Source organism: Oncorhynchus mykiss, chromosome 3, assembly GCF_057628025.1.
Source record: "Oncorhynchus mykiss isolate SJ-2025 chromosome 3, ASM5762802v1, whole genome shotgun sequence".
Classification (NCBI taxonomy): domain Eukaryota; kingdom Metazoa; phylum Chordata; class Actinopteri; order Salmoniformes; family Salmonidae; genus Oncorhynchus; species Oncorhynchus mykiss.
In genome coordinates, this window is record NC_143024.1 from 15,109,443 (window position 1) to 15,133,276 (window position 23,834).

The 23,834-nt window shown below is 42.8% G+C and overlaps 1 protein-coding gene across 2 annotated transcripts; it reads left to right on the top strand.

Moving 5' to 3' along the window:
• Positions 1-290: 290 nt before the first annotated feature.
• LOC110507394 (angiopoietin-1) lies at positions 291-20,319 on the top strand. 2 transcript variants are annotated; one of them, XM_036966123.2, is made up of 9 exons: positions 291-1,104; positions 6,817-6,972; positions 7,210-7,331; positions 7,441-7,682; positions 8,761-8,906; positions 9,574-9,675; positions 14,545-14,711; positions 18,222-18,352; positions 19,212-20,319. In XM_036966123.2, the coding sequence occupies exons 1-9, from the start codon at positions 661-663 to the stop codon at positions 19,370-19,372; spliced, it is 1,671 nt and encodes a 556-aa protein (XP_036822018.2). In that variant the 5' UTR covers positions 291-660; the 3' UTR covers positions 19,373-20,319. The 2 variants fall into 2 exon arrangements, with proteins under 2 accessions (XP_036822018.2, XP_090077849.1); XM_090221723.1 differs by lacking the exon at positions 18,222-18,352 and having other exon boundaries at positions 591-1,104.
• Positions 20,320-23,834: the final 3,515 nt, after the last annotated feature.

The following is a 23,834-nucleotide window of genomic DNA, read 5'->3' on the forward strand; positions in this document are numbered from 1 at the left end:
AGTGTTTTCAAATCAGGACTATATTAATAGAACTGAATCTCATACCTCTCTCTCTCGCTCTCTCTCAAACACACACAACCCCATACTCTCTCTCTCTCGCTCTCTCTCAAACACACACAACCCCATACTCTCTCTCTCTCGCTCTTTCTCAAACACACACAACCCCATACTCTCTCTCTCTCACATTCCATTCGATCAGTCCCTCAGTATGGGAGGCACAGAGCCTGCCCAGAGTTGGACGTTCCAGTGTCCCCCCCCCCCCCCCCCCCGTTAAAGCACTCTAAACTCACATGCAGACAGGCAGACATGAGGAACAGCACTACATACAGCCAGCCATGAGGAGGAGGATCCAACACAGATCAGTCCACTGACTGACAATGTAGTCTACATCACACAACTGTGTAGTGTGGATCCCTGTCCTGGATCTGGACCAGCAACAACAACTAACAAGACAACTGGTGATGAATTGGGATGAGTTCCACACTGACACTTGAGAGGACTACTCATCCATTCCTACTGATGGGAAGCGGCCATCTTTCTGGATCGACGGTCTACCTCTCAACCGTCTGATTGACGACAGGACAGGAAGACATGCTGTGAAGAGAGACAAGACAGACAGAAGCCATAAAAGAGGACCGTTAGCCTGTGTTTCCTGCTGCCATGCCGTGGTACTTCCTGCCCTGCCAGCCCAGCTGCCACATGATCTGGCTGGTTCTGGCTGCCCTTCTGCTGCTACTGACGGGCTACGTGTCTGTGTCTCTGGAAGAGCTGCCCAGGGGCCCAGGGGACATAGCTGGCAGCGGGTCCATGAGCGCCAGCACTAACACTAACACTCGCCAGTACAACTCTATCCAGCACGGATCCTGCACCTATACCTTCCTGCTACCAGATAACGCTGGGGGGAACAGGCCGTGCTTGACGGAGGAGGAGGGGGTCGGCAGCTCCAGCACCAGCCAGGGACAGGGCCAGTACCAGGGGAACACTCTACAGGGAGATGCCCCCCTGAAAAAGCCCAAGCTCCCAGGACTGGCCCCGGCTCTGGGGAACCAGAGGATCCAACACCTGGAGAACGTCATGGACAACTACACACAGTGGCTTCACAAAGTAAGAGCATGTTCTCCAAGCATACAGTATAGTAGTAGTTGATATAAAGATTAAAGCCTGGCGTTTCAGTCTAAACAGAGCTTTATCAGATATTTATACTCTAGAAGGAAATGCATGCCATGTCCCATGGCTGTGCAGGTCAAAATGATCAGCTTTTTATCCGATTGAACTATGTCCTATTGCATTTATAACACATTAGCCATTGTTGTTATCACAGTTATATAGAGGTGGAACATCTGGACAAAGCTAGAAAGTATACTACATTTCATCATCTGTAGTGTTTTATACTGTATTAAATATCTCACTTTTTGAGCGACCCGACCAAATTCACGTAGAAATGTGAGTTATAGATCTGTCATTGTCGTTGAAATCAAGTCTAAGAAGTGGTAGATTGGCAAACAATTAGAATTTTAGCAACCAGGAAATGGGTGAACGATTTCTGCACAGTGCATCTTTAAGTACACATTATCAGCATTGAGTGTGTTTCAACCCCATGAACTATTTGGGCCGAGCCAAATGTGTCCTGCCATAATTAATATTATTATTATAGGACAACATTTGGCTCGGTCCCACCTGGATCCATCTCTTTCCTCTGTCTCTGTTTACTCAGGAGCAATAAGATATAACATACCCCAGTACAATTCATCATTGCTTTACAGCCTATCTACATTTTACTCCCCATAGTACAGTATACAATAGATACTGTATATTTGGGGAGATCTGTTGTTTGGATTACTCCATTACACCGAACAGCTTTAAATGACATGAGCACCAACCCAACAGAAACAGAAACCTTAAGGATACTAAAAAATCTCTCTCTTACCCCATAAGTGAGGAATGCACCATATCCCGCATTATTAATTAAAAACACTGTCATTTCAAAAGGACTGTTGTTCCAGTGTGTGTGGACCCAGGGACTATGTTGCAGCCCCAGGGATGAGAGATTGATGACAGGGACTTGTTTGACTGGGCCGTGGTAAAATGTGACAGGCAGGCTGTGGCTCTTGCTCGCTGGGTTGTGATGTTCTGAGTGTGTCCGGCTGGCCTGGCTGTCCTTAAGAAAACACTGTGGTCTGTCTGAACCCTCTCACACTATGTCACATTGGCCCAATCCAGGGCTGGGGAGTCCATTTCAAGGAATGGGCTCAGCGTTAGGCAGTGCTCTGTCTGTCTGTCTGTCTGTCTGTCTGTTTGTCTGTCTGTCTGTCTGTCTGTCTGTATCTGTCTATCTGTCTGTATCTATCTGTCTGTGTTTGTTTCTGTCTGTCTGTCTGTCTGTCTGTCTGTCTGTCTGTCTGTCTGTCTGTGTCTGTTTATGTCTGTCTGTCTGTCTCTGTCTGTCTATGTGTTCCCTGACCCACCGGGACCTAGGCCAGCAGCATTCACATTCCAAGGAATACCAGAGATGATTCTGTCAGGGAGAACAAGGCCACTTCAGTAGTAACAGACTACCACTTCAGTATTACCAGTGCTGAGTTTGGTAATTGCATTTGGTATAATGTAATACAGGCTATGCTTAAGGGTGAGCACTTGGAACCCTGCATACATGCAGTGAATATAAAATGACAAACTATTCTTCATCTCACTGCACCATCAAATGTTTTATATGTGCATCTGAAAACTAACAGGAGAACAGTCGACAGTTAAGAAAGCAACAAAAATATAGTTTTTATGTGGGGCCATGCTTTTCAGAGAACTTCAACCTCAGTGTATTTGTGGGATATCAGTTTCACTGTCTTCATAGTTTCAGGAGTTCCTCTCCATGGCCATTCTTTGATTAAATGAACACTATTGTGTGGTACTGAGGTAATGGGTTTTCCTCTTTGATTAAATGAACACTATAGTGTGGTACTGAGGTAATGGGTTTTCCTCTTTGATTGATTAAATGAACACTATAGTGTGGTACTGAGGTAATGTGTTTTCCTCTTTGATTGATTAAATGAACACTATAGTGTGGCACTGAGGTAATGTGTTTTCCTCTTTGATTAAATGAACGCTATAGTGTGGTACTGAGGAAAAGCAGCCAACAAGAGCTCAGCATATGTGGGAACTCCTTCAAGACTGTTGGAAAAGCATTCTCATGAAGCTGGTTGAGAGAATGCCAAGAGTGTGCAAAGCTTTCATCAAGGTAAAGGGTGGTTACTTTGAAGAAATCTTAAATATAAAATATATTTGTTTTGTTTAACATGTTTTTGGTTACTGCAAGATTCCATTTGTGTTGTTTCATAGTTTTGATGTAGAAAATAGTACAAAAGAAAAACCCTTGAATGAGTAGGTGTGTCCAAACTTTTGACTGTTACTGTATATTTGATAGGTGCCCCGGGGCCCCTAATGTGGTAATCCGGCCCTGCAACTATTCCTCTGGGTTTCTTATGTCTAATGTAGTGTGTGATTATTTGAGGACTCTGGACATTGTAATAAGGAGACTGCCACTTGACACGTTTTATCCTGCTCAACATGTGTACACTGCACTAGACCTTCTCTTCCTTTCCTCTGCATTAACATTGGCATCTTAATGCACTCTGATCTTACAGATCAATTCATTCTTGAATGATTCCATTAGCCGACTATTCAATTGTCTTCGTGGGAAGCTGCAGAGATAAACAGTCTGACACTGCACTTTCAGTAAGTGTCATAGAGACCAGAACTTTCCTCTGTCTATGCAGAGGGAATCTTTCAATAAGTGTCATAGAGACCAGGCCTTTCCTCTGTCTGTGCAGAGGGAATCTTTCAGTAAGTGTCATAGAGACCAGGCCTTTCCTCTGTCTGTGCAGAGGGAATCTTTCAGTAAGTGTCATAGAGACCAGGCCTTTCCTCTGTCTGTGCAGAGGGAATCTTTCAATAAGTGTCATAGAGACCAGGCCTTTCCTCTGTCTATGCAGAGGGAATCTTTCAGTAAGTGTCATAGAGACCAGGCCTTTCCTCTGTCTGTGCAGAGGGAATCTTTCAGTAAGTGTCATAGAGACCAGGCCTTTCCTCTGTCTATGCAGAGGGAATCTTTCAGTAAGTGTCATAGAGACCAGGCCTTTCCTCTGTCTGTGCAGAGGGAATCTTTCAGTAAGTGTCATAGAGACCAGGCCTTTCCTCTGTCTATGCAGAGGGAATCTTTCAGTAAGTGTCATAGAGACCAGGCCTTTCCTCTGTCTGTGCAGAGGGAATCTTTCAGTAAGTGTCATAGAGACCAGGCCTTTCCTCTGTCTATGCAGAGGGAATCTTTCAGTAAGTGTCATAGAGACCAGGCCTTTCCTCTGTCTGTGCAGAGGGAATCTTTCAATAAGTGTCATAGAGACCAGGCCTTTCCTCTGTCTGTGCAGAGGGAATCTTTCAGTAAGTGTCATAGAGACCAGGCCTTTCCTCTGTCTGTGCAGAGGGAATCTTTCAGTAAGTGTCATAGAGACCAGGCCTTTCCTCTGTCTATGCAGAGGGAATCTTTCAGTAAGTGTCATAGAGACCAGGCCTTTCCTCTGTCTGTGCAGAGGGAATCTTTCAGTAAGTGTCATAGAGACCAGGCCTTTCCTCTGTCTGTGCAGAGGGAATCTTTCAGTAAGTGTCATAGAGACCAGGCCTTTCCTCTGTCTGTGCAGAGGGAATCTTTCAGTAAGTGTCATAGAGACCAGGCCTTTCCTCTGTCTGTGCAGAGGGAATCTTTCAATAAGTGTCATAGAGACCAGGCCTTTCCTCTGTCTGTGCAGAGGGAATCTTTCAGTAAGTGTCATAGAGACCAGGCCTTTCCTCTGTCTGTGCAGAGGGAATCTTTCAATAAGTGTCATAGAGACCAGGCCTTTCCTCTGTCTGTGCAGAGGGAATCTTTCAGTAAGTGTCATAGAGACCAGGCCTTTCCTCTGTCTGTGCAGAGGGAATCTTTCAGTAAGTGTCATAGAGACCAGGCCTTTCCTCTGTCTGTGAAGAGGGAATCTTTCAGTAAGTGTCATAGAGACCAGGCCTTTCCTCTGTCTGTGAAGAGGGAATCTAGCCACAAAGTAGACATTCTTAAGTTGAAAATCATACTTAGGGTGATCTGTTACGTTAAATCAGGGATAAAGTGAGACATGAAATTCTAACTTTGCAATGTAAATATTTTATATTCCATTATTGTGACTACTTAACTGTAATTTCCAAACTGTACATTTTTGAAAATGCATAGTTTAAAAAGCTGTCCAAGGCTAAACTGATTCACATGAACTGAAAAGGCCATGGCTTGAAAGCCGGGGTAACAGGAAAACCATAAACTTCAATGAATCACTGAATGACCCTGAGCTATCACAAAAAAAAAATGATACATTTTTAAAGCACATTGCTGGGAAAGACCTCTCCTCATTGTAATCATCATCAGGACAGTGAACTTCAGATGGATAATGTCATTGGCAGCTGAGCCCTGTCCACATGATGCATCTGTGGCAGAAAACATACAGATGCAGTCCCATGACTGATCTCTCCTGGTTGACTAGAAGGAAATGACTGAACTCAACAACCCTGAAAGATCCCTCCCTAAGTAGCTGACCAGGGGCCAAAGAAATCCTTAGACAGGACCATATCGATGCAGGAAATCCTTCAATGCACAATTGCTGAAGGGAATTAATACATATCCAATCTTCTTTCTTCCCTGGATATAATTAGGTTATTTATGGACGGTTCCTTGGAAGTTGTGTTTCAGTAAGACTTTTAATAACACTACTGGCTTATTTGAGGTTTACTTTTTGAACTACAAGCACAGATAGACCAGTTGGTTGTCTAGCAACAAAACCAATGTGTGCACAAATATGAGGTAAAACAGACAGGGTTGGCTTAGATTGTTGACAACATGTAAACTATCATTTGTCTTCAAATGTTTATTGAAAACATAAATACATTTTCACAACGAGCACAAATACATCGTTACAGTTGTTGGTTAGCTAGCTATCGAATTTTAGCCATATAAGCATTGACATGAAATCAGTCAAAACACGACATGGTTTCAAGAACAAGATAAATCTACGATTGCCCGCATGGCAGATTCTTTGTCATTGTTGCTTGCTATCTGATGGTTCAGAATCATAACAAAGCACATGTTCATGACGTTGTCAGACAACTGATCTATCGGACATTAACCCTATAAATGTGTTTGCATTAATCATCCAAACACATTTCTTCTTTATTGTGACATGGCATCATCTATCCATGGAATTAGTCCACTGTGCCACCAGTATGGAGCTAGCGTGGACTAATAACAACGCATTCACAGTTGTTCTTTTTGTCTATTCAAACAGACCCCATTTTAAAAGGAAACAAACACTCATTAAGATCAAACACTTAACAAGACAGAGGATAGAGTTTTGTTGATGCTGAGAATGGAACGTTTTCTTAATGTTCTGAGAACGTTTTTAAATAACATTTTTAGAACATTCTCTGAACATTACAAAAGTTTTCTTGTGTTTTTTATGGAAAGTTTTCTTAAAGTTCTTGGAACAATTTGAGAACATGACTTTAAATAGAACCAAGAGGAAATCTGTAGGAAACGTTATGCTGAAGTACTGAAATTCCCACAGAAGGAAGTTGTTTCTTAACGTTCTCTGAACTATGTGAGAACATGCTCAATGTTAAGCCAGTTGGAGAACGTTCCTAGGACATTACCATAAATTGAAATTAAATGTGAGTGTGCAGAACACCCAGAGTCTGTCGAGAGAGGTAAAGCCCTAAACATCCCTTCATACCTCCTCTGTGTTTGTGTGTCAGATGGAGAGATATGTGAAGGACAGTCTGAATGTGGAGATGGCTCAGCTGCAGCAGAGTGCTGTCCACAATCACACTGCTGCCATCTTGAATCTAGGCACCAACCTCCTGACCCAGACTGCTCAGCACACACGGAAGCTGACAGACGTAGAGATCCAGGTGCAGTATGAATCATGTACAAATATCCCTCTCCAAAGAACATTCAAGTGCATGTTATGATATCAGTAACACTTACTATTAATCATGTAGCCTACTCAGCAATTATCTTCATTAGATTGGATGAATAGGCCTATGAAGTACATTAAAATACATGGTGCCACTTTTAGCCTATATAGATACACTCTATACACTTGACTGGGTGAATATGAATGATAGTAACAGCTTCCTGATGGACAGGTGTTGAATCAGACCTCCAGGCTGGAGATTCAGCTCCTGGAGAACTCTCTGTCCATCAACAAACTGGAGACCCAGCTCCTCCACCAATCTACAGAGATCAGCAAGCTGCACGACAAGAACAGGTCAAATCAACATGAATGATTTTCTTCCCATGAAAAGTTCTGTATTGATTTATTGGCTGACTGACTGATCGACTGATCAACGGATTTTCAAATCACTTGTATTGATCAGGCTCTTAGAGCAGAAGATGCAGGAGCTGGAGTCTGGGCACCATGAGGAGCTGGTCACCTTCCAGGAGGAGAGATCCAGCCTGCAGCAGCTGGTAGCCAGACAGAGCAGTGTGATCACAGAGCTGCAGACCCATCTGGACCAGGCCACTGGCAACAACAGTATCCTGCTTAGCCAACAACAGCAGCTCACTGAGACCGTCAACAGTCTGCTGAAACTCTGCTCTAAGGACAGAGGGTCTGGAGGTACTGGATGGATACTGGGGCCAATGTTTCCTGTTACAGAAAGTATAAATTAAATACTCTGGGGTATGAATATCATAGCATAGATAGTAATTATTTGCAGGAAGAACGAGTTGGCTTTAAAAACTCTAGGTAGGGTAAAATACAACAGAGGTACTGGAGGATATATTGTGTCAAATGTTCACAGGTTCAGACAAGATATTCTCTGGGCACAGATAAAGCCTATAACTGGACTAAGAAGGCTGGACTAACCCAGTGAGCACCGGCTGACGTCCATGGATGTTGAAAATAGGTTGAAACGTGGAACGGACTGGCCTTCATTTCAATGTCCACATGTTCTAAGATCATAAGAAGATGCATTCCAGAACATAAGAACCTGTTCTAATAGGAACTGACCCAGTCTGGGCTGTTGATTACATAAGAACCTGTTCTAATAGGAACTGACCCAGTCTGGGCTGTTGATTACGTAAGAACCTGTTCTAATAGGAACTGACCCAGTCTGGGCTGTTGATTACATAAGAACCTGTTCTAATAGGAACGGACCCAGTCTGGGCTGTTGATTACGTAAGAACCTGTTCTAATAGGAACTGACCCAGTCTGGGCTGTTGATTACATAAGAACCTGTTCTAATAGGACCTGACCCAGTCTGGACTGTTGATTACATAAGAACCTGTTCTAATAGGACCTGACCCAGTCTGGGCTGTTGATTACATAATAACCTGTTCTAATAGGACCTGACCCAGTCTGGGCTGTTGATTACATAAGAACCTGTTCTAATAGGACCTGACCCAGTCTGGGCTGTTGATTACATAAGAACCTGTTCTAATAGGACCTGACCCAGTCTGGGCTGTTGATTACATAAGAACCTGTTCTAATAGGACCTGACCCAGTCTGGGCTGTTGATTACATAAGAACCTGTTCTAATAGGACCTGACCCAGTCTGGGCTGTTGATTACATAAGAACCTGTTCTAATAGGACCTGACCCAGTCTAGGCTGTTGATTACAAAGGATTTTGGATGCATTCAAAGTGGAGCCTAGCTGATAATGTGTTTGCTCTTGTTTCATTATCTATTTAAACAGTGGTGGCAAACAGCAACCTTGCCTTTAAGCAAAGAGATTCATCTCATGAGGAGAGAAAGTATCGGGACTGCTCAGAAGTCTTTCAAGCTGGCTTCAACAACAGTGGATTATATACTATTCACATCAACACACAGGAGACCAAAAAGGTACGGAAAACTTGATGTATTATCTTCAATAAATATTAGAGGGGGAAAAGAGATGTCAATTCTATTAGCAGAATGTGTAATATAGAGGCATATATTAGATGATATATGCAGGCCTGGCTTTACCTCTGCATGGAAACAGCAAAAACAGACATGAACAATTAAATGGCTGCACTTTTTGACTGTAACCTACTTTAGTTTACGTGCAAGTGGCAGCAATTATTATACGGTACTCTAAAGCCACTTCCCAAAAGATTCAACAGCAATATCCCAGGAATATGTCAGGTATTGGCTGGCTGGCTGGGTGATATCCTGGAGCTGGAAATACTCTTGGCTGGCCTCTTCAGCACAGCTACACAGCAGATGTCCTCCTCCTCAGTAGTGTCCTGCCAAGCCGCAGATGGCTGACTGGCAACAGTGTGTTCCTGTCCATTATCAGCTGTGCTGCTGTCAGTGTCCATGGTTACACTAAGCTACGTCCCTGGGCTTAGGACACATTCCGTCATTGTGGCCTCTGACCATGGTACACAAAACTAAGGACCAGGGAGCCTCATCTACAGGAGTCACTCCTTTTACAGGAAACAGTCTTTATTGTCATGATATGCACTGCATGTGTGAGAGTAGTGTGTAAGTTACTCATGTCACGGTCTTTCTGTCTCTCTCTCTGTAGGTTTACTGTAACATGGAGGCAGCAGGGGGAGGATGGTCTGTCATTCAGAGGAGAAAAGATGGAACCATGGACTTCCAGAGGACGTGGAAGGAGTACAAGATGGTGAGGAGGACAGGGTGGGATATCCTCACAGCATTCTTCTGATGTTGGTGAATACATACAGTGAGGGAAAAAAGTATTTGATCCCCTGCTGATTTTGTACATTTGCCCACTGACAAAGAAATGATCAGTCTATAATTTTAATGGTAGGTTTATTTGAACAGTGAGAGACAGTTCTAAATTATAAACAGTTATACATTGATTTGCATTTTAATGAGGGAAATAAGAATTTGACCCCTCTGCAAAACATGACTTAGTACTTGGTGGCAAAACCCTTGTTGGCAAACACAGAGGTCAGACGTTTCTTGTAGTTGGCCACCAGGTTTGCACAAATCTCAGGAGATATTTTGCCCCACTTCTCTTTGCAGATCTTCTCGAAGTCATTAAGGTTTCGAGGCTGACGTTTGGCAACTCGAACCTTCACAGATTTTCCCTCCACAGATTTTCTATGGGTTTAAGGTCTATAGACTAGCTAGGCCACTCCAGGACCTTAATGTGCTTCTTCTTGTGCCACTCCTTTGTTGCCTTGGCTGTGTGTTTTGGGTCATTGTCATGCTGGAATACCCATCCACTACCCATTTTCAATGCCCTGGCTGAGGGATGGAGGTTCTCACCCAAAATTTGACGGTACATGGTCCCGTGCATCGTCCCTTTGATGCGGTGAAGTTGTCCTGTCCCCTTAGCAGAAAAACACCCCCAAAGCATAATGTTTCCACCTCCATGTTTGACGGTGGGGATGGTGTTCTTGGGGTCATAGGCAGCATTCCTCCTCCTCCAAACACAGTGAGTTGAGTTGATGCCAAAGAGCTCCATTTTGGTCTCATCTGACCACAACACTTTCACCCAGTTGTCCTCTGAATCATTCAGATGTTCATTGGCAAACTTCAGACAGGCATGTATATGTGCTTTCTTGAGGAGGGGGACCTTGCGGGCGCTGCAGGATTTCAGTCCTTCACGGCGTAGTGTGTTATCAATTGTTTTCTTGGTGACTATGGTCCCAGCTGCCTTGAGATCATTGACAACATCCTCCCGTGTAGTTCTGGGCTGATTCCTCACTGTTCTCATGATCATTGCAACTCCACGAGGTGAGATCTTGCATGGAGCCCCAGGCCGAGGGAGATTGACAGTTATTTTGTGTTTCTTCCATTTGCGAATAATCACACCAACTGTTGTCACCTTCTCACCAAGCTGCTTGGCGACGGTCTTGTAGCCCATTCCAGCCTTGTGTAGGTCTACAATCTTGTCCCTGACATCCTTGGAGAGCTCTTTGGTCTTTGCCATGGTGGAGAGTTTGGAATCTGATTGATTGATTGCTTCTGTGGACAGATGTCTTTTATACAGGTAACAAACTGAGATTAGGAGCACTCTCTTTAAGAGTGTGCTCCTAATCTCAGCTCGTTACCTGTATAAAAGACACCTGGGAGACAGAAATCTTTCTGATTGAGAGGGGGTCAAATACTTATTTCCCTCATTAAAATGCAAATAAATGTATAACATTTTTGACATGCGTTTTTCTGGATTATTTTGTTGTTATTCTGTCTCCCACTGTTCAAATAAACCTACCATTAAAATTATAGACTGATAATTTATTTGTCAGTGGGCAAATCAGCAGGGGATCAAATACTTTTTTCCCTCACTGTAGCACCAGGGATTAACATGGGTAATCGGGATCCCGGGACATTACCGGGAACACTCTTCACGTTTACCCCCCAAAATACATGACAAGACCCGGGAAATTACAATAAAATTCCCCAATGTCTGCACTAATGAATTCCTTAGCAAAAGATTAACAAAAACATTTATTGGACACTATCCAAACAGGTTGTCACATTGAAGCCTTTAGTCTAGCATATTTGACACAAAGTCGCTATAAATTCAAAGTGCACGCATAATTGACACTGCCGGTCGCTCTGGACTGCACACATGACCCGAATACAGTTAATAAACCCCACAGGAAACCTTACAGTGTAGCCTTTTAGAGAGCATGTGCCTCTTTAAGCTGTCATTGTGAATCTTCAGACAGTCACACATTTGATAGGCCTATGTACAATTCACTGCATAAGCATCTCTGTCACAGGCATGAAGTCCGTTAATAAGGCATGAGGGAAAATTCTATATTCTCATCCTAGAACCTAGGCTATTTCCCTATCCAATCCTAATGAAACCCAAAATCCTGACTCCTGTCTCACTGCTACAGCTCATTTTATTCTGTAATCCATAGGATGCATTATCAAAGCACGCCTCTCGCCTATGCATGTCAAAATACCTCTTTCCCCCCTTCTCTGTGCTGTCTCATAGAGAATGTGTGATCAACAAACGATATGAGAGTTGATATGGGTATATTTGAAACAGTCCTCGTTAAGATACCTTGATATTTAAACTATTTCCACTTCCTCTCCCTGTTATTCATGAGCTGTTCTGCTATCGGTATAATCATCAACTTGATTTAGCCAAATATGGGAGATATTCTGTCATTCGTTGAAGGAGGTTATCTAGCAAGTTTAGCAACTTTGGTCATTTGACTTTTGTTTGACTGCCGTTACAAAGCAACAACGCTATACTCGGAGGGCGCTCTGTGGGGCTACTTCTGAAATGCGCTGGCGATCAAAGATAGAGTAACTATCATGACTAAACTTACATTTAATTTGCTCTGAAATCTTTCCATAATTGCGCAGCCAAGCCGACAAGGTGGCACAACACCCCTCTTATTTGGGGAGAACCCTGGCACAGTGACCATCTTGGTTTTAAAAGGACACTTCTGATTTTTGCAGTATTTCCCAGGACTCTCGGGATAAATAGGGATTATTCCCGGTATTGAAACTTTGTAGATTTTTGGGAAAATAGGAATCTCTACATTGCACAACATTCCAACATATGAATGTATATGTCAAACTACAACAGAAAAAGGAGCAAGTACAAACGCATATCACAAAACAGACTTTGTGCATCCCAAGTGGCACCCTATTCCCTATATAGTGCACTACTTTTGACCAGAGCCCTATGGGGAAATAGGGTGTCCTATGGGCCCTGGTCAAAAGTATTGTACTTTAAAATGAATATGGGCCATTTAGGACGAATCCACTGTGTTGTCACTGCCAGCCCCATTAGGCCTTGAAATAGCCCTGTGGCTAAAAAGGCCTCTGCCTCTGGGCTGAGCGAGAGAGGACTGTCCTCCAGTCAGGGGCTAAGGAAGTGTGGAGTGTAGCCTGGCAAAGACGCTGGCAAACAACGGGTATGTGTTCGCTCGTTGACCCCTCTGCTGGGAGTGTTTCATAATGACGCTAATGGTCTCTGATTTAACACTTCTGAGAGAAAATGACAGGAGAGAGGAAACTGTTTAAGTTGAGTCTAAACATGGTGTGCTTAGATCACCATTCAAATGTTGATATATTGTAAAATGTCTCTGGTAAAGAAAGATTAATTCCAAGGTCTGGTCTAGTACTGGTGCTGCAGAATCCAACCTATCTATATCTCTATCTCTATATCTGTCTATATCTAAATCTCTATCTCTTTATCAATCAATCAAATGTATTTATAAAGCCCTTTTTACATCAGCCGATGTCACAAAGTGCTACACAGCCTAAAACCCCAAACAGCAAGCAATGCAGATGTAGAAGCACGGTGGCTTGGAAAAACTCCCTAGAAACGCAGCAACCTAGGAAGAAACCTAGAGAGGAACTAGGCTCTGAAGGGTGGCCAGTCCACTTCTGGCTGTGCCGGGTGGAGATTATAACAGTACATGGACAAGATGTTCAAACGTTCATAGATGACCAGCAGGGTCAAATAATAATCACAGTGGCTGTAGAGGGTGCAACAGGTCAGCACCTCAGGAGTAAATGTCAGTTGGCTTTTCATAGCCGATCATTCAGAGTTAGAGACAGCAGGTGCAGTAGAGAAAGAGAGTCCAAAACAGCAGGTCCAGGACAAGGCAGCACGTCCAGTGAACAAGTCAGGGTTCCATAGCCGCAGGCAGAACAGTTGAAACTGGAGCAGCAGCAGATGGACTGGGGGACAGCAGGTGGACTGGGAACAGCAAGGAGTCATCAGGCCAGGTAGTCCTGAGGCATGGTCCTAGGGCTCAGGTCCTCCGAGAGAAGAGAGAAAGAGAGTTAGAGGGAGCATTCTTACACAGGACACCGGATAAGACAGGAGAAATACTCCAGATATAACAAACTGATTCTAGCCCCCCGACACAAACTATTGCAGCATAAATACTGGAGGCTATATCTCTCTCTCCATCTATATATCTCTATACCTCTCTATCTATATACCTCTTTATCTATGTCTCGCTAGCTATATCTCTCTCTCTCTATAGGGGCGGCAGGTAGCCTAGTGGTTAGAGCGGGGGGCCAGTAACTGAAAGGTTGGTGGATCAAATCCCCGAGCTGACAAGGTAGAAATCTGTCGTTCTGCCCCTGAACAAGGCAGTTAACCCACTGTTCCTAGGCCATCATTGTAAATAAGAGTTTGTTCTTAACTGACTTGCCTAGTTAAATAAATATATCTTTATCTACTCATCTGTCTGTCTCCCTCAATTCACTACTGTCAAAAAAGAGTAAAACACAGAACATAGTTATTATTATTTTTTAAAAGAGAGGAAAACACAGAACAGAATTCCTTTAAAAAAAGAGAACAAAGAGTCACTGAGTAGAACATCGCTCTAACAGTCTTAATTCTACCTAGAACCATATAGGGTTTGTGATCTTGTCCCTGTAGAAGAACCCGATATAACATTCATTATTTTTCTATAGCTCCATGTGTTGCTGGGACAAGGACCTGCGACAGACTAGTGTCCTGTCCAAGGGGTGTACTTGTACATCAAGCTGCCTTACACTACAGAAACAGAAGACAAGTGCTCCTGTGTTGTTGCAGGGCTTTGGGAGTCTGTTTGGAGAACACTGGCTGGGGAATGAGTTTGTGTTCCTGCTGACCAGCCAAAGGCCCTACAACCTGAGGGTGGAAGTGACCGACTGGGACGGACAGCAGGCCTTCTCCCACTATGACCGTTTCTACATCGGCAGCGAGAAGCAGAATTACAGGTGGGATACCAGCAATGTGTTCTGGGCCGTATTCTTAAAGAGTCTCACAGTAGGAGTGCTGATATCAGCTACAGATGTAGGATCTTAATTTGATCACTCTTTTGTTGCTGAGAATTGTCCTGCATAGAAGGAAATGCTAACTTGTGGTATATTTGAGTTTTAAAAAAGCTTCTAAAGTTTGTAATTTCCACTTTGAAAACTCAGACTTGATTTGTCCTAAAGAAAAATGTTTCATCCCCGACATAAATGTCCATTAATTATAATCCACGTAATTCACATTTCCTGTTGCTGCAGGATTATTTTCCTGCTCTAGAAAACTGGCTCAAATTAAGATCCTACATCTGTATGTACCCTAAGTGGAGGAAATTAAGTTTTGTCACATCTCAGCGCATACATATTGTATCATACCTACAGTACAGTTTTTAGGATCATAGGACATTCCCCACTAAATACGCCCACATTCCTACTTAAATAGTCACTCAACTACTCAACTGTGGTTGCCTTTACTTGCTTCAGGACCTGCAGTATATTTTTAATGAAGTGGGAATGAGATATTGGACTTGGTTCTATCACTGACAATGATGTGCTTGGTGTTGTATTTCCATCACAGTAACGATGGTGAGGCACTGGTGACTCTGATCATGATTTGTAATCAATTAATGTATGCATTTTTCAGTTTGTTGACTTTATTGCCCATAACCTTCTGATTGAGGCTTCTAGAACTTCAGCAGATCATAATTCTTACTTTTTCATTTATTGTCTCTTCAAAAAAATACTGGATAATCTTTTTGAGTTCTGGAATGGAATCAATTTTGGTCTCTAGATTCGTATGTCATTGCCATTCTGTAATACTTGTCATGGAGATGGTCCAAAACAAACTATTGTCACACAGCTTCTTAGGGAAAGAGAGGCTCTGCCTCATTTCACAATGCCATTACTAACTAAATAAAATGTAAGATCGTAAAAGGGAATTATTATATTTCCTAGAATGATAACCAGCAAGCTTTGTCTCAATCTGATTTAGTTCACCCACACATGGACGTGTGATCACACAAACGAACACACTTGTACAATTTTTTTTGACCTGGCTCACATTTTTACTAACCAGTTAAAGACAAGGAAGGATGGAAGGATGTACAAAGAGCTATTAGAGTAACTCTTGAGTAGTATTGAGAGGGAGAGTAAACAGAGTCCATCAGTGAAAATTGAAAAGTAATTTACAGTACATAGCAGTCAGTATATACTGTGTAATCTGTTATTGGGAATGTATGTAAATAATGACCATTATTTTAAACATGGTTTATAGAGGACGATCACAGCCTTTAAAAGGAAAGCTATTCTATGGAGTGTGGCGTTTAATGGGCCTACAGCTCAAATCCAATAACATGTTACTGGTTGTGTACACAAGGCTTGTGTTCCTAGCTTCAACAGTTCAGTAATACCTAACTAAATGCTGGTGTTCCTAGCTCCAACAGTTCAGTAATACCTAACTAAATGCTGGTGTTCCTAGCTCCAACAGTTCAGTAATACCTAACTAAATGCTGGTGTTCCTAGCTCCAACAGTTCAGTAATACCTAACTAAATGCTGGTGTTCCTAGCTCCAACAGTTCAGTAATACCTAACTAAATGCTGGTGTTCCTAGCTCCGACAGTTCAGTAATACCTAACTAAATGCTGGTGTTCCTAGCTCCAACAGTTCAGTAATACCTAACTAAATGCTGGTGTTCCTAGCTCCAACAGTGCAGTAATACCTAACTAAATGCTGGTGTTCCTAGCTCCAACAGTGCAGTAATACCTAACTAAATGCTGGTGTTCCTAGCTCCAACAGTTCAGTAGTATCCAACAATACATAACAATACACACACATCTGATAGCAAGATGGGGCCGATAGACATGGTCGCCCTGTTCATGGCTCCTAAGCAACTTTGCAGCTCTTCAGACACACTGGGTTTCAGAGAGCCAGGCTGCCTTCCATAACTACAGTACTTAATGTGACACAGAGTCACTGTACCCGAACCAAACACCTGGTCACCATAGCAGCCAAGCCACATTAATGATCAGCCTGACACTTTGATGGGTCAGATATATGACCACACAGAGGGACCACAGGTCAAGTTCAATTGTGATATGTATTAATTTCTTTCATTATCTGTGTCATTCATATTCGTGTAACAGATGAATGAATTGAACAATGTTAGTTAAACACGTTAAGATCATAGAAATGTTGTTTCTTGCTGTGAGGCCTGATGTGTTGAACTAATCAACCCTCTCAAAGTCTGTTGTACTGTATCTATGATGGTTTAACATAGACACAGTATTCAACATAGACACAGTATTCAGCATAGACACAGTATTCAACATAGACACAGTATTCAACATAGACACAGTATTCAACATAGACACAGTATTCAACATAGACACAGTATTCAACATAGACACAGTATTCAACATAGACACAGTATTCAACATAGACACAGTATTCAACATAGACACAGTATTCAACATAGACACAGTATTCAACATAGACACAGTATTCAACATAGACACAGTATTCAACATAGACACAGTATTCAACATAGACACAGTATTCAACATAGACACAGTATTCAACATAGACACAGTATTCAACATAGACACAGTATTCAACATAGACACAGTATTCAACATAGACACAGTATACAACATAGACACAGTATACAACATAGACACAGTATTCAACATAGACAGTATTCAACATAGACACAGTATTCAACATAGACACAGTATTCAACATAGACACAGTATTCAACATAGACACAGTATTCAACATAGACACAGTATTCAACATAGACACATTATACAAGACCACTGACTAAGAATAGGGCCTCTCTCTTCTGTGAATTATCCATCACCTGGTTCTGGCAAGACCTGAAAGTTGTCTGACTCATAAACCACAGTTGGAGCTGCTTGACATGCAGTACAGTAGATGGGGACAAACAATGCAGGAGGAGGGAGTGCAAAGAGTTCGCAGGGAAGCACACAAACGGCTTGAGACAAACGAGGAAACCCACAATGTCCTCATGAACCAGGATGTTCTTTATAAAAGCAACTGGTGTGATTGGGTTTTAATATAGTGTACGAGAATTTCAGAGACACTTATCTGGAAGGGTACATATTCTTTGTAGTAGATTAGAAGAACAGTGTGGTGGTGAATTTATGTCCTCAAACGTTCACACAGTGAGAACAAGGGGAGGTACATTTTTGCCTTAAGTAACAATCTGTCTCATGTAGCCGTACGAAACTAAACATATACTATTAAATGGAGTGTCTCGGATTTATGTACATAATAATATGAAATGCTCTGAGACCAGGTTGCACATATTATTTAGATTAGAAGAACAGCGTGGTGGTGAATTTCTGTCCTCCACCGTGCACACAGTGAGAAGAACAAAAGCGTTCTCCAGCAGCTAAAGGGCACTAGCATTGTGTTTCTGCTTTATTTCCCTCTGTGTTTCCCTGGCGACTGTGTCAGGCTGTTCCTGAAGAGTCACAGTGGAACGGCAGGCAGACAGAGCAGCCTGGTCATCAACGGAGCAGACTTCAGTACCAAGGATATGGACAACGACAACTGCATCTGCAAATGTGCTCTCATGCTCACCGGGGGTATGTCTGAGGTTAAAGTCCACATTAACCCCTAAACATGCACTCTGTATGTACTCCTGTAGAACTGAAACGACTGGATAAGTAGAAGCTATAAGACAACAACAACCACCCACCCACACTATGCTGGGTGAAGCTTTTGTCATTTTGGTAAAACAATTTTCAACCCATTGACCTCCCGGTCCCCCTCACCCACTTTATCTCCGGTCTAAAAGAACAACAGAGCAGGCCAGAGCCAGTTAGTATGTATTCAGCACTGCTACTGACATATCACAGCAGAGAATGGTATCTCAGCTGGTGAAGCCAGGTGGCAGCCCTCAGCATTTTACAGAATGATTGACACATGCCATGGCTGGTTTAGAAGTCCAGGGAACTGGCCAGCAGAATAAATCAAAATGACAGTGAAATTCCTATTAAGAATGTGAAGCTACAATCTCATCAGGATTTAGATCCAGAATGTACATCTGAAAATACATGACAAACATACATGTCTTTATCCTCTTATCAATGTCTAGACCAGCATTTCCCAAACACCCCCCCCCCCCCAAGTAGCTGGTCCAAACATGTTGGGCTCACAGAGATTCTTGTAGACTATTTATGTTTTGTTAGTTGCCCTCATACTCCGCTCTCACCTGTAATGAAAGGTCAGAGGTCAGAATGGGGCAAAGCTATCCAAAGAGAGGAGTACTGGAGTCTGCTCTAGTGTTGACTACTTGGCGTTGCAACAAAGCTATCCAGAGATAATCAGAGGTTACAGGGAGGTCACACAGTTATGACTTTGATAGTTCTCTGATAGTGTAACATCATCAAGCCTAAAATCTATTTTCTCTGTTTCTCTCTACGTTTCTCTCTGTGCCTTCAGGTTGGTGGTTCGATGCCTGTGGACCATCGAACCTGAACGGGATGTACTACAGTCATGGTCAGAACATGGGTAAACTGAATGGGATTAGGTGGCACTACTTCAAAGGGTCTAGTTACTCTCTCCGTGCTACTACCATGATGATACGACCAGCAGACTTCTGAGAGGACCTTTTGGTGACTGTCGTTGGGTACGTTGTCCATAGACACATTGGCATCATTAGTCATGTTTCCATCCAACTGTTTTTATGCGATAAAGTAAAGTACTGTCCAACAGGTGTGACGGAAACACAAAATAGAAGGTGGGATAATTGTTTGTACTTTGACTTAAAAAATAGCAACCTAATTTAGTTTTCTATGAGGAACTTGGATTCTGACTTTCTGCTGCTTACATGTCCTCTTGAAAGACATTGATTGTTTGAGACAGTATGCTTGAGCACCAGCTCTGCAATGAATCAAACTGTAGAAGTGGGTTACATGAACAGGATATGAATGTAAGATTTGGTGCTTTTGAAAGACTTTAATTTGTCTGGCTTTCATTTCTCTTTTCATTTGACTCCCTTTAATTTGTCTCTTTCATGTATCTGTTGTGTATTGTTCTTCTATGGGTAAGGTATTCCTGTTAACATGTTGTGAATCAGTGTACTGCTCTCTTAGTCTGCACTGTGGGCAGAGAAGCCTGATGGCCTAGACTGGATACACTTCAGAACACTGTTATGGATATTATTTGCCTATATAGTGGATTGCTGTGTGTGTGTGTGTGTGTGTGTGTGTGTGTGTGTGTGTGTGTGTGTGTGTGTGTGTGTGTGTGTGTGTGTGTGTGTGTGTGTGTGTGTGTGTGTGTGTGTGTGTGTGTGTGTGTGTGTGTGTGTGTGTGTGTGTGTGTGTGTGTGTGGAATGTACTGTGTTTTATATCCTCATGTTTAAGGAATGGTGTCTATGTGTGTCTCACCACACTTGAATATTTAATGGAATAGAGATAAATAATTGATGTCTTCACTTTCATGTAAGTTTTCAGTATTAAAAGCATTGTTGCTCTTCCTTTGTTGAACTTTGTAACAATGACAAAAGTACTTTTTTTGTGCCATGAATTAAAAATATTCCCCCTAAAAGCAGTGCCAAGCATTTTTCTGCTCCATAAAGTAGTCCAACAAGCTAGACACTGCAGTGACTTCATGAACTTAGTTGACGTGAACTTCTGGCTCTGGGGTGGACTTTCCTATTGTTATGACGTTAAGGTCAGTGACAGACGGACAGGCGGACAGACAGACAGACAGACAGACAGACAGACAGACAGACAGACAGACAGACAGACAGACAGACAGACAGACAGACTCCAATCTATTCACACACACACATACATACATACATACATACATACATACATACATACATACATACCCATTCCAATCTATTCTGCAGGCTGCGTGTCAGGCAGGGAGGATGTGGGTGGGAACCATTTTGAATGTCAGTATCGGTTTCTCTTGTCAGATGGGAGATTTTTGTCTCCACACACAGGTGTGTTTTAGAGCTATGAAATATTTATTTATACATTTTATTTTTTATTTCACCTTTATTTAACCAGGTACAAGTTCTCATTTACAACCTCAACCGGGCCAAGATAAAGCAAAGCAGTGCGACACAAACAACAACACAGAGTTACACATGGAATAAACAAGCGTACAGTCAATAACACAATAGAAAAAAAAGAAAGTCTATATACAGTGTGTGCAAATGGTGTGAGGAGGTAGGCAATAAATAGGCCATAGTAGCAAGTAATTACAATTTAGCAAATAACACTGGAGTGATAGATGTGCAGATTATGTGCAAGTAGAAATACTGGTGTGCAATACTAGTGTGCTTTTACAGATGGGCTATGTACGGCTGCAGCGATCGGTTAGCTGCTCGGATAGCTGATGTTTAAAGTTAGTGAGGGAAATATAAGTCTCCAGCTTCAGTTATTTTTGCAATACATTCCAGTCATTGGCAGCAGAGAACTGGAAGGAAAGGCAGCCAAAGTAGGTGTTGGCTTTGGGGATGACCAGTGAGATATACCTGCTGGAGCGTGTGCTACGGGTGGGTGTTGTTATCGTGACCAGTGAGCTGAGATAAGGCGGAGCTTAACCTAGCAAAGACTTATATATGACCTGGAGCCACTGGGTCTGGCGACGAATATGTGGTGAGGGCCAGCCGATTAGAGGCTACAGGTCGCAGTGGTGGGTGGTATATTGGGCTTTGGTGACAAAACGGATGGCACTGTGATAAACTGCATCCAGTTTGCTGCGTAGAGTGTTGGAGGCTATTTTGAAAATGACATCGCCGAAGTCAAGGATCGGTAGGATAGTCAGTTTTACTAGGCGGCGTGAGTGAATTAAGCTTTGTTGCAGTCTAGCCAGACACCTAGGTGTCAGAACCGTACAGAGTAGTCAGAACCATCCAGAGTAATAATGCTAGTTGGGCGGTTGCGGGCAGTGAACGGTTGAAAAGCATGCATTTAGTTTTACTAGCGTTTCAGAGCAGTTGGAGGCCACGGAAGGAGTGTTGTATGGCATTGAAGCTCGTTTGGAGGTTTGTTAACACAGTGTCCAAAGAAGGGCCAGATGTATACAGAATGGTGTCTTCTGCATACAGGTGGATCAGGGAGTCACCCGCAGCAAGAGCGACATCGTTGATTTATACAGAGAAAAGAGTCGGCCCGAGAATTGAACCCTGTGGTACTCCCATAGTGACTGCCAGAGGTCCTGACAACAGGCCCTACAATTTGACACACTAAACTCTGTTTAGTAATTAGTGAACCAGGCAAGGCAGTCATTTGAGAAACCAAGGCTGTTGAGTTTGCCGATAAGAATACGATGATTGACAGAGTCGAAAGCCTTGGCCAGGTCAATGAAGACGGCTGCACAGTACAATCTTTTATTGATGGCGGTTATGATATCGTTTAGTACCTTGAGCGTGGCTGAGGTGCACCCGTGACCAGCTCAGAAACCAGATTGCACAGCGGAGAAGGTACGGTGGGATTCGAAATGGTCAGTGTTCTGTTTATTAACTTGGCTTTCGAAGAGAGACAGGGCAGGATGGAGACCGTCGCTGGAGCCTCTCACAGGTTTTCACACAGATCTCAAGATGTGGCTAAGTACACAACTAACTAAATAGAACATGTGCAATTGTAACGCATGATACTGGTCTAGGAGTAATGCATTAGAATATGTCAAAATAGTGACATTTGACCATTGTAGTTGTACTTTTTTATTTAACCTTTATTTAACTAGGAAAGTCAGTTAAGAACAACATTTTATTTAAAATCATGGCCTACACCGGCCAAACCCGGACAACGCTGAGCCCATTGTGCGCCGCTCTATGGGACTCTCAATCACGGCCGAATGGGATACAGCTTGGAATCGAACCAGGGACTGTAGTGATGCCTCTTACACCGAGATGCAGTGCCTTAGACCGCTGTGCCCTCTGGGAGCCCAGCATGGGAATATATCACTTATAATGATGACAGTAAGAAATTATAACATGTTGATACTCATCGTCTCTTGGTACTTGGCCGTATAATATCCCCCTAGTGTCGATTGGTGCACCGGTGTATCCATCTAGGTAACATAATAATAAAAAACATCAAAATCCATCAGTTCAAGCTAGATACATTTTTTGCATTGAATGCTTCTCAATCCATCGTTTCTGCCAATGTAGCACTTCTGCACCTGAATGCTTCTCAATCCATCGTTTCTGCCAATGTAGCACTTCTGCACCTGAATGCTTCTCAATCCATTGTTTCTGCCAATGTAGCACTTCTGCACCTGAATGCTTCTCAATCCATCGTTTCTGCCAATGTACCACTTCTGCACCTGAATGCTTCTCAATCCATTGTTTCTGCCAATGTAGCACTTCTGCACCTGAATGCTTCTCAATCCATCATTTCTGCCAATGTAGCACTTCCGCACCTGAATGCTTCTCAATCCATCGCTTCTGCCAATGTAGCACTTCCGCACCTGAATGCTTCTCAATCCATCGTTTCTGCCAATGTAGCACTTCCGCACCTGAATGCTTCTCAATCCATCGCTTCTGCCAATGTAGCACTTCCGCACCTGCGGTGAGAAGTGGCAGAGCTGGAGCTGTGTTTGTCAGACCATGAGACATGCCAAACATCCGTCTTCTCACAAAGGTACTATCACCACTCTATTGAGAGATGAGACTTGTTTTCCTCTACGACCCACACAAGTGGCAGGAGACTCATCTGAAGTCGCTACCATTAATATGCCAACTTCTGTTTGGTAGAGTCCCAACTGTTTGGGCTACAAACTATTGGGACCCCACTGTGGAAAGGGGAGAACACGATGGTGCTCTCCGTTTTGCGCTGTAACACCATAAGTGTCACGGGACTCATCTAAAGGTAACCGGTACCGGTTTAAAAAACAAACAAATAGAAGTACAGTATGAAGGTTGTTTTGTGCCTACACAGAAAAGAGGTTCAATCTGTGCATATATTTATTTTCTGAGATTTTTAATATCTCGTAGTTTTAGGACAGACACTTCAAAACCTTGATTTGTATCATTTATTTTTGGACTGTCCTTTTTGCCATTTATGAATGTATTATTCAATGCATTTCTATGGGCTTTAGCA

Coding starts and splice junctions, on each gene's coding strand:
- LOC110507394 (XM_036966123.2), top strand. CDS start 661: ATGCCGTGGTACTTCCTGCCCTGCCAGCCCAGCTGCCACATGATCTGG. Junction 9,676..14,544: donor CGTGGAAGGAGTACAAGATG/GTGAGGAGGACA, acceptor GTGTTGTTGCAG/GGCTTTGGGAGTCTGTTTGG. Junction 14,712..18,221: donor AGCGAGAAGCAGAATTACAG/GTGGGATACCAG, acceptor CGACTGTGTCAG/GCTGTTCCTGAAGAGTCACA.